At 41.3% G+C, this 12,022-nt stretch overlaps 1 protein-coding gene across 5 annotated transcripts in view; it reads right to left on the reverse strand.

Moving 5' to 3' along the window:
- atp2b4 (ATPase plasma membrane Ca2+ transporting 4) overlaps window positions 1–12,022 on the reverse strand; it is a 96,598-nt gene that overhangs the window by 45,618 nt on the left and 38,958 nt on the right. For all 5 annotated transcript variants that reach the window (XM_088920845.1, XM_088920847.1, XM_088920844.1 and 2 more), the window contains exons 3-6: window positions 3,216–3,413; window positions 2,454–2,711; window positions 2,019–2,144; window positions 1,724–1,849 (exon numbers count right to left, since the gene is read on the reverse strand). In XM_088920845.1, the coding sequence (XP_088776971.1) occupies window positions 1,724–1,849; window positions 2,019–2,144; window positions 2,454–2,711; window positions 3,216–3,413 (708 nt within the window). The remainder of the gene's footprint in view (window positions 1–1,723; window positions 1,850–2,018; window positions 2,145–2,453; window positions 2,712–3,215; window positions 3,414–12,022) is intronic.

Raw genomic sequence — 12,022 nt, forward strand, 5'->3', positions numbered from 1 at the left:
ATGAGAAAATGACTCTATAATATAGAGTATGTCTGAAACAGCTGATTGCAGCCCAGCAAAACAAGGATCTTATTTACCAGTGAGTTGTAAATTGAAGGTGTGGCTGTAGCCTTTCTTTAACTGGGTTTTCAAATTACAGCCCATGTCGTTCTATCCCCCCAAATGTCATTAGTACCATTTCTTTTTCCTAGCCTAATGATTACATCTATACAAAGCTCTCTGCTCCAGCACTATGGTCTGGCTCCATCTTTTCCTGTGGAAATGGCACTTATGAAAGCAAAGCAAAACAGAACAGAAATGGGTAAAGTGTAAATCAGAGCTACTGGCTATGTGGTGTTACTTTACGGTCAACCGGAACACAATCACGCTGAACCGCTGTTTAAGAAGCTGAGCCAGGTTAGGGATGGTAGCGGTGTGTTGAACGGGAGGAGGGAAAGGGATGTTTACAAGCAAAGGCACATGACCTTATCTAAGAAGTGCAATTTTAATAACGGCTAAACTCATGACATGCCTCAAGCAAAATGTTTGAATGTAGTCTTTTGGAAAAATGCTCTGACACTCTGAAGGAGAGACTGAAGCTACAGTGTAGGGGGACATTCTTTTCATGAAGTTGATAAACCTTTAAAACTTTACTGTTATTACCTCTTTTAAGCAACATTCTTGCCGCTTAATGGAACAGAGGTGCTTTAGTAAGGGAGTTTTTTTACAGTCCTATTTAACTGGAGAGATAGACCTTTAGGCACAGGAGAAGGTTATAATTCACTCACACCAAACATAGGCAATGAAATAAAAGAATATGTTCAAAAGACAATTAGAAATTAGATTTAGGTGTTATGAAAGCCTAGCATTCAGCCATATTAAAACAGGCTAGACTTTGGTGACCATGTATCCTAAACCTGTCATGCATTCGTCATTCATCCATCAAATTCCCACTACACAATAAGAGTGAAATAGAACCATAAAATACATTAAACAAACATAAGTTTATATAGATCCCTACAATTGGTTAATGATTGTTCTGAGATTTAAGGTTTCACTGAAAATCATTACAGGTAGATTCATTCAAACCTTCACAAACTGAAAATAAAGCAATTCCTGCTTTTTCCTAACTTCCCCAGAATTGGCACTAAATCTAGCCATGTGCTCGAGCTTGAGAAGCTCACCAAGCATATACACTGCTTTACAGTGTATATCTCGTAGTGTGTACCGGGACTCTGTGTTGCATGTTATTTGGTTCTTTTGCATGCTGCAATATACAGTATGTTTTAGGTATTGTCCAAAAGTTCTTGTTTATTCTCACAAAATCAGGACATAAAATCAAAGTTTCAAAGAACAGCAATATGTCATTCCACTCAGGGGACTGAGCCCTTTGGCTTTGTTCCTTCATAAAATTTTGCAAAACGGACTAGGTGCAGCAAATCCAACACAGGCAATTATCCCATCCATATTACAAAGGCCAGGGTTGGGAGCAGGTGATTAAAACTAGCTGCCATGCACACATGCATGTTTTGCTTTGCCATTAGACCTTTTAATCAGCATGATGTACAAAAGGTCCAGATGGGCAAAAACTGAAGTAATTTGGGGGGACAAAATAGTGAAAAACCTTTGGGACTAGATTATGATGAATTGTTAGATCTATGAATGAATGAAAGAAAGATGAAAGAAAGACAGACCGATCGATCGATCCAGTCGAATTAGATTTGCTTCCATTATTTCTGCTTACCTTTCTTCACCTTCTTCTCCTCCTCCTCTCCACCTGCTCCCAGCAGGGTGAAAATGATTCCAGTTTGAGAATTCAAGCCCACCGCAGTGACCACCATGCGTCCCGAACCCTCCATCACATGAGTGCCTGCGAGTCGAAGACAGAAGCCAGGCTTGGTCAAGGGCCAGACATCCATGAGCCATGTGTAGCTTAATGACAGATATTACTAGGCAAAATACTAGGCAGTAAAGGTGACAACAGCAAACACTACTGAAGAAAGAATAACAGCTTTGATATAAAAACCAGACATTCATACCAGACAGCAGCATGGGGTCTTTCTCCAGGGACTTCTTGACGTGATCAGACTCCCCTGTCAGCGAGCTTTCGTCTATCTTCAGATCGTTACCTTGGATCAGGATGCCATCAGCAGGCAAAAGGTCCCCTGCAGGATGGCATAAATCAGATTTTCTGTGACATCTCGGAAAACACAACCACCTTATAATTGTAATCTTAGCCTTGATAAGGCCCTCCTGTCCATTCTTCTACGTGCAATTAACACTGGACGAGTTTGGGTACATTTTAGATCTTAAAGACCAGCATTTTCTCTACATATAAAAGTACAATTTGCCTTGTAAAGTCTCAATAATCCTCAAGTCACCTGTATTTTAAGATCTAATGAGGTTGTGACGATATTTTCTAAAATCTGGTCTTAATATAGCAAGACCTGGACACCTGGACACCGGATACACACCGTATTTGATCTGGGCGATGTCTCCGACCACGATCTCGGCCACGGGAATCTGGATAACCTGACCCTTGCGGATGACGGTGAACTTCTGCTCTTGCTCGATGCGGCTCTGAAGCCCTCGGAATTGCTTCTCCTTGCTCCAGTCGTTGAACGCTGTCACCAGGACAACGATGATGACAGAGAACAAGATGGCCGCCCCCTCAATCCACCCGGCTTGGGCCTCACCTTCATCTTCTGCCCCTCCTGCCACCTGGCCACACACTGCCGACAGCACAGCACAAGACCCCTTAAGCACACCACAGGTGGAACAGTCCCACAAGACACTCCACGCGGTAAAAGATTCCCCCACATTTCATCTGAATAACAAAATGCAGGCAAAACATGCTATGAAGGTATTCCATTTCACTTCCTAAACAGAGCCAACGTAGGGAATGGCTAAATTATACAATGGTAAGAATATCTGCATCTTCTGCAGGTCTGAGCCAAGAGAGTCAGACATGACTTAACTACTGAGTCACAGACACACAGATTGGGAAAGGTCATCCTAGAGTACCCCATTTCTTCAAGCTTTTAATGTGGACTTCAATAAGTGACTAAAATAAATTTAATTGGTTAAAATAAGTCATTAGAAATGTTTTTCAGAAGACCTGGGCTTGCCAGGAAAAGGTTTGGAGATGTCAGATGCATGCCAGGTGGTCTGGATTTCAGGCAAAATCTTGCAAGTAAGACCAACATGCACCTTCAACCATCTCGCCAGACACTTACGTTCACTGTCGCCCCCTGGGGGGTGGTAGAAGGACAGTCCAAGGGAGATAATGGCAGCCACTTCCAGGATGATGAGAGTCACATCCTGCAGAGCCTCCCACACTAACTGCAAGAAGGTCTTGGCTTTCTTCGGGGGAATGAAGTTCTTCCCAAATGCCTGGTGCCGTTTCTCCAGGTCCACGGGATTACCCGAGAGGCCTTGGGGACACAAAAGAACATACACTGTAAGCCACCTGCAAGAATGAGAGGCGTGGTTTTCATTTACCTCCTGGTAGGAAGGTAAACAAATTACCATTCATGTTTCTCCTCTACGGCCAGAGTCAAGGCATGCAAAAGGAACAACAAGAATTAAAACAAAGCAGCTCAGAATTTAAAAATTCGCAATTTGGGAGAGTTCAATCCCAGCCCTCGGGAACCGTGCACTACTGTCTAGCAAGGTTTGTACAACTCTCTAAGTCTCCTGCTTCTCAATTATAAGGAAAGGCTTCAATGTGTCCAATTAAGCAATTAATGAATTAATGTGGGCAATTAAGCGGTCAGGTGAAAAGAAAAAAACACAAACCCTCAGGACGGGAGTTGTGCTGTCTCGTTCTAGATAGACTCAATGAGATATACTGTCTAATTCAGGAAGTCAAACTCAGGTCCTGAAAAGCCTAGTGTTTCTGCATTGCTCCAACCATATTATCAATTGCATTATCTAATCATTAGCTAATTTATCCAATTACGTAATCTTAACAGTTCAAACCACACTCCATTGTGATTGATATGAAACTGTACAGTACCTTTAACAAATATACTTGTCTTGTGTAGTCAATTGTGAAACACCTTAAAAAACACCCCACGATTTTTCAGTTAATTTTCAGAGTTAAATGAGAATTATGTAAATTGCTTGACTAAGATTGGAACAAAAACCAGGAGGGACAAGACCCTCCAGGAACTGAGTCTGAGACACTTGATTAAATGTTTTTTCAGAATCAAATGGAAAAGCAAATAGTTAAGGAAATCGCCAAGCACACCTTTACTTTAAACCACACATCTCTATGAAGCAATGCTCTAGATGAAAAAAGTGCCAGGAGGAATCGCTAACATCTGAACAAAGATTTCAGTTTTAAATTCAGGCACTTAAATGAAGGTCAACCTTCAGGCAGCAGGTGGTTACAGCATCTGTTGTGCATTAGCTTGTGGGACACCGATGTACATGTCTTCAACTGATTTTGTCTCATTCGTGACATACAGTACTCAACACAGTGCATAGATTCTCATGTATTGTGCATAGGAACAACAATAATTGTTGGAATGCCCTTAACTATCATGGAATCTAAACTCTGCAACACGTCTTTTGATGGAAACAGCCACACATTTCAGACTAGTTCATGCTAGCTAATATCTGTCCGTAATCCACATGACACCATATGTGCCTTAAGCCTAAAATTCAAATGTTTATCCACTTCTAAATTTTCCCAAGTAGGATTTTCTTCTGATTTTCATTTTAAAGAAATTTGAGGGAGAAAATACAGGAATTTCCACAGACAAATGCTGAAGCAGCATAGAGGCATATGAACAAACATTTTAGCACAGCCATTTTTAATATCCTGAACAGGAAGGACCACAACAATGGTGACTTGCCTCTTCAACCAGGAGAACATGTAGGAGGGGGAAAACAAAGCAAAAAGTGAATTGAACTTCGTGTCTAATAATTCATTTTTTTTGCCCAGAGTAATGTCGTGCATGAAAGCAAGGCAGGCACAGCAGTATCCTCTGCAGAGACAGGCTGGGAAGGCTGTTCTGCAAACAGGCCCACACTGTTATGCCCGCCTGCAGCAGAGTAAGGTTTCTGCATGATACACCGTCACATGTGAGGGGTGAGGGGGTGGGACGACTCAAGGAGATGGCTGCCTTTATCATCAAGTGCTACTGCCTCCCCACGTCCCCTTCCTTCCTCGTCTCCGCTTGTCAAGTTGTTTTATTTTTCTCAGCTGAAAGTACTGCCGTTATTCCGGGAAGCTGTTTCGCACGCACCACTGTCTAATAAAGCAAACAGCAGGCTCGTGTGGAAAAGGGCCAGGTCTCATTACTGAAAGGAGGGACTGGCAGGGCAGCGCCACTGACCAGACCCTTTGATAGGGGATCAGAGAGATCAGTCCTTTCAGCCAGGTGGACCAAGGATCAAGCCCATTAGCTCTATATAAAGAATTTTAATATTTTTATTTAACAAGATAAAATTTGTAAATAAAAAAAAACACTAGATCCAGAAGACGTCTTAGCTAATACTGAAGTAGTTTAATTATAAATGAGAAGGATAAGTAAAATGGATTAAAACAGTGTCATAAAGCATTACTTTCTTAGTTAATAAATATTGTATTTTGTATAAAACAGCCTCAACTATGGTTTACACTAGAATCTCTCTACATGCCTCCAAAACAGGTGCACAATGTTGAAAGTAGGTTTTAAAGTGATTACCAACCAGAAAATAGTGGGACTGCTGCAGGCTGTAAAGTAGCATCTGCAGACCACTGTGTCATTCCCAAATCATGTATACAGACGAGGGCATTTCACAATAACATACTGGAACAAACAGGTCGGAAAATAAAGGAAAAAAAGACATAAGGATCTGCAGGGGTACCTGGAGCAAAGGGACAATCATGTGTGGCAGTCACCAGAGGAACAGCTGTTTCTCAGTGGTACAGTTTTGACACAGCCGGAAACTTGGACGAAATAAAGTGATTTATGCAGGTTCCAGTTTCTTCCTCTCTACAAGTGACAATGCTGGTTGGTTAACTGAGAGCTCTGAACGGTCGCTGTGAGAGTGTACACATGCCCTGCAATGGACTGATATCCCCCTTCCAGAAGACAGTCCTGCTTTACACTCTGTGCTTCCAGGATAGAGTCTGGGGAGCCGACACTGGTGAGTGGGTGGATAGAAGATGTACACATGCTGTGACCAGGCTGTGCATGTGAAGGTACATGCAAGAGATAGTACACTACAAACTCTACAGAACAGGAGAACACTGCCAGCACCTATGCTAGTTCTCAAGATCCCAGTATAGAATTATGAAAATTCCACTTGGCTCTAACAACTGTGATTCGACAACGTAGATTCAAATATGGCATATTTTGTCAGACTACTGACTAAGGTGGACAAAGAAATGCCCTCCCCCCTTTGATTGCTCGCTTATAATGCTGGGCAGGACTAGATGGCACTTCAAACAGTGATCAGATAGGGAGGAGTAGTTTGCTGTTCAAAACTGTACCCCTGCTTTCTGCACATTGGCGATTCTAGTCACCCACCATTGTCCATCTATAGAGAGACAGCCCCATTTCCAAGTGAAACTTGGGCATGCATGCGATTACAGGGATGGGAAAAACTATTCAGTTCCACCTGCATCCTTTCCTAAGTTCCATTTCTTAAAATAATGAAATATTCAGGGCTTGCACAGTACTTCCCAACAAGCTTCTCAGATACCAGCTCTGCTTTGAGAACAAAAGGGACAAGCAAGTCAAAATGCATTTTTTTTTTATGGTGGCATTCATCCGCTTTCCCTGCATCGCTTATTTGACGTTAATGGCCTGTTACAGTGCTTCAGGCTCGGAGACTAAATGATTTGTGAAGCTGAGATACTTTAAGGAGACTGAAGAATCAAAAGCACGAGGACTATGAGAACCAGGACTGAGAGAAAACAACAATAAAGGCCTTTCATGAGAAATCAAGGCTCACAGTTTGTGGAATATTTGTGAAGACGACTGACAGTCACGATGCAGCACTCAGCCACACATTTGTTGCAAAGTTAATATTTAACAAATAGGTCTGCTCAGCCTGCACTTCAGATGGGCATACCTGGCTGATTGATTGTATTTGCCCGACTATGATTTAGTATCATCTTTCACCATTTTACAGAAAGAGAAGCACTGACAAGACACTGGACACTGAGCTGTTGATCAGAGCCTTGCGGTGAGCCTCTCATGTGGAGAAAATAGTTCTTGCTCACACCTTTGGAAGAGTTAATCGACAAATGGCCCCCTAGATGCTGGCACTTGGCAGCTGCTGGCAGGATGATTTTAAATCTGCGTCAATCCTATTTAACAAACTGTGCAGGCCGAGTTAATTGTGATATTAAAAGCACAGACCCCCTTTTTTGCCGTCTCACATCTACGTACACACACATACAATTACTCTACTCTAACCTAACAAATGCGAAGCCGAGAACAGATTGTTTCAGCGTTCAGTTCTCAAGCAGGGAGAGAGCCGGCACTGGAGTGTCGAGACACTGCTTCAGTGCTAATGTTCAGGGTGACAGTGCGGGATGACTCGAGATCAGAGGGTTTAAAAGGCACATTATTACACTGACAGCAGCGGAGGGCTGAGAATAAACTATTTCAAAGATCATTAATGAGGATTCGGCGCTGGAGATGCTGGGAAGAGAGCCAAAAACAACAGGCTGAAGTTCCTAATAGTGTACTATGCTCTATGAACCATTTTGGAAAAAAAAAGCTCTCAGTAAAATCCTTCTTCATATTAAATTCCCTAATAATTAAAAATACAGAGTAGCACATCACTACAACATGGGAGAACCTGTTGCGATTTGTTTTTGCGTGGTTTCCCTATTAAAAGAGGAGACAGTAGCTTGAAGCTAGAGCACTTGAAACAACAGAGCTACCTTAAAAAAATCAAATTACACAGAATCCAGCAGGGGAGGGTGAGAGAAAACATGGTTCCACCTTAAAAGGACACACCCACGAGCTGGAGGAGTCACCTTTCCCAGCATGCTCTTTTTTCTTTCCAAACCACCACAGAGGTCTTATGGGTCCTGAACATATGGGCAGCATAAGCACAGACCCTGCTGGAGATATGCCAAGGCTCTAATTCCCTCGGTCAGCTCGTCAGCCAGCCTCACATCACTGAACTGAAACCATGCGACAGCAACTCTTTCTAAGTCTCTACCCACCTCCTGTCACCTCCACCCAAACACACTATCTACAACAATACAAACACAAGGCACAGTGCACACACGTTTGTGTATCATTATTTGCGAGAACCTCCAGCTGGCTTATTCTATTTTATTCCAAACTTCACACAGGGTGAAATAAGGACTCTAGTAAACAGGTTTGCCACTTTCATTTTCAGAGGACACCATCTGGATTAAAAAAAAACAGTGCGACTTGTGAGGAAAAGCTCAGCACCCATTTCTCAGGAGCTCCTATCTGTCGGAGGACGTTCTTGGATTCAGGGCATACAAATATAGAAATACCTGTGCACACACAAGCAAACACACCCCCTGGGTCTTGCACTCATATGTGATCCATTAAGAAGTTATGCAAGACTGTACATGAACACTGAATTCCATGCTTTGCATGATTGTACTGATCAGAAAACTGCAGGAGGCACCAGGATCTTTCGAACAGGGAGATATCCAATGGAGAAAGTAGACTTCAAGCAATGAAATAAAAAAATCCTTACACCCTACCTGGATCTGCATTTACACATTTTTTTGTATATTCATTATATATGCAACCACACTCCCACCCAAATCCTGACGTACTATACAGCATGTTAATAAATGCTATACACACACAAAAACTATTTTTGCTTTATGCACTGAATGTGATGGATATCAATCTTTCAAATTTCTTACGCCATCTACTGTACAGTATTTGTATCGTATGAAAAAGATCATACATAAAGGCTTGAATGTTTTCCACTACTGGATATGTCAATGAATGATATACCACTTCTGCACATCCGCCACGCCTGTGGTGTTCTTCTGACCTCTGCACACTTACCAGGAATAAAATACACCTGGGCAGCTGCAAGGTCACGGAGCCATTTACTAACACACTGACATTAAGTATGAGCAGTTTGCTGATCTGAAACCACTTGTGATTTGTTGCCTAGTTACAGCTTGTTAATTAATAACTGTCAATCACATTCTGGCAGAACAGACAAAAGTACCTTTACCAAGGTGCCTGTTCTGTGTATTATTTTCTAAGAAAATAAACTAACAGTGGACACCTTAAAATAGTAACACACTTACCTCCTAAAATTTAAACCAGCTTTGATACTTGGTCTCCTCTGCCAGCCGAGAGTTTACCATTAAGATAAGATCACTTTATTAGCCATATACAATTTCTTGTATTAGGAATTCATCTTTTCGCATACACCAACTTGCTCTCCATGAGACACAGGTACATGGAAAGGGAGAGAAGCTTGGGGTCAGAGCACAGGCTCAGCCATTGTACAGCGCCCCTGGAGCAGTTGGGGTTAAGGGCCTTGCTCAGGGGCCCAACGGAGTAGGACTCCTCTTCCAGCCACAGGAGTTGAACCAGCAACTTTCCAGCCACAGGCGCAGATCCTTAGCCACAGTGCCACCACTCTGCCCCATTATATTATAAATGTATTATAAAATACAGTAGTAATCACAATATTATTAATTCCTTGCAATTGTATAACATGGAAGCTACTAAACACACAAGAGGCAACCCACTTCACCAATAACAGAAGTGCAGCTCCTGTCCAAATATAACTTCTGATTGATTACAATAATAATTGTTTCCATAAAACAACTTGTCTTCCTTTCAAAAATTTTTAGTGAAATGTGACAAAATATTTAGTCTTTTGATAAACAGTTACATTAGATTTTAAGGACATTAGTTTTAATTTTTCAATTGCAATCAGGCATTGTTGATATGCTGCTGGCCTTAAGCAAGTGAAAAGCAGGCTGTAAGTTAAGAGAAACACATAACATAACTCTTCAATTGCAAACAGAAGTGTAAACAGCATAGTGCTTTTGAAACTGAGTACAAGTGGTGCTTCTATACACAAAGAGTTGTGGGAGTATGGAACAAGCTGATTGGCCATATTGCTGGAGATGAGTCACAGGATCCTTCAAGAAAAGGTTGGATGAAATCCTAATAAAAGCCAACTGGTCACCTCTTATTTTTAATTATTCATATGATATGATTCATATTTAACAGGTTGAAATCAACTTAATAGGAATCCTGTAGATTCTAAACCTGTTAACTAGCAAATTATGGGCAAGAGGATGATGTTTTATTACATTATGGTGTAAGTATATATATAAATAAAAGAGGCTTTGAAAAGAGCAAACCTAATTGTAGAGTTTGCAGTGTTGTTCTTTGCATTGCACAAAGGCCAATGAAAAAGCCTTGACTTGAATAGGACAATGTGTAGACAGCTGTTCCAATAACCTTAACATGCATCTATGACGCCGCATCACCAGACGTGGAAATGTTGCAGAGAGAGACGCCAATCTCTGAAGCTTGCATGATTAGTGTTAAAATTAATGCAAGTTTTCTTCTTAATTAAAACCTTATTTTTCAATTAATCAGAAAAAGAGAGAAAGGCAATTAAAAGACCCTTCCCAGCACTCTTTAATTAAAATCACACACCTTATATTTTAATCATATATTAGAAGACTTTTCCATGACTCACTGAGCTTCAACATACATGGGCCACAAGAAATTTAAGCAGCTGCTGAGCATCTGAATTATCCCACTTAGCATAATTTAATTCTTGTAAAAACGCTTGCAACACAAAGAACCATCTCACCCTGTGCAAGTGCGATTCTTCGAAAGATATTCTATAGCAAATGTATTTTTAATTTTTTTTTAATTAGTGATACTTTATTCATTATGTCATTACCTCTGTACCAACAGGGAGATGGACTCTGCAGGTGGTTTTCTCACTGTGAATCTCACAAATTATATTGTGTATGAAATATTACAAGACCAATCTCAAAGTAAAGCTTAGGTGAGGACTGGCTTCCCCTCTCTCTCCAGCCACTTGTTCACCTGGATAGACTAAGTCCCACAAGACCTGATCTCACTTTTTGAAGTAAAATGTACTTTGAATAAGTAAATATTTACACATTTAACCCTCACCATTGCGGACACAGTGTAAATAGTTCTAAAAAAAGTGCAACTGTAAAAACAAAAGATGAAAGAAAACGGTGTACTTGTCAACACCATTTCATCAATATAAAGTTAAAAGAAAAAAAATCTCCAGAAGATGGGACATCCAAAATTGGACAAACTGTGTCTCCCTTTCAAGTTTTCAGAAGGGTAGAATTAAGCATGACGCCAAAACACAAAACATTTATATGACGGCAGGTCATTCAGGTCTTTTTTTAACTTTAACATAAGACAGATTTGAGCTCTTGCATAACTGTTATTTTTGCCAAAAGTGTGCAGTTTGTTCAGAAGACTACTCTCCTGAACTGAGCTTCACTTTCCTAATATTTTTTGGATCCATTAATAAAGAATACCACCATTTAAGGAGTGCTTCATATCTTGGAGTTTTTTCACAATTAAAGAATATAGGTTGCATACAGGTTGAACAAAATCTTTAGATGTCTGGATAATAATGGACTTGCAGATCTCTCAACCTGTCCTGCAGCTCAAAGCTGTCAACACCAAAGCACTCAAAGCTGAGGTATTTTCTCACTGTACTTCACCACAAAAGGTGGTGACTGAAGGGGTTAAATCTAAACCGCATCTTCACAGAAGGACTAGTAGACACTGTAGCGTCTTGCATGATGGGAGCTCTTGTACCAATACGGTAATGTGCAGTCTGGCTTGAGGGCTGACAGGGAATGGGAGGAAGTTCTCCTTTAACTGTGAACCGTTCACTGACAGAAATCAACTGAGGCAGCAGGCTCAGAAGTTCAAGCACTGCGGCAGCGTCCTGTGTTCCTGCTTCCCCGCTCAGTTCAAGCCGCAGCTCGCCCGCACGGTCCAGTGACCACAATAAGTGTGCTATCCGCCTAGACTGTCCATCACTGCTCGTCATTCCC

The sequence above is a fragment of the Atractosteus spatula genome, chromosome 7, assembly GCF_055471065.1.
Source record: "Atractosteus spatula isolate fAtrSpa1 chromosome 7, fAtrSpa1.hap1, whole genome shotgun sequence".
NCBI classification, from domain to species: Eukaryota; Metazoa; Chordata; class Actinopteri; order Semionotiformes; family Lepisosteidae; genus Atractosteus; species Atractosteus spatula.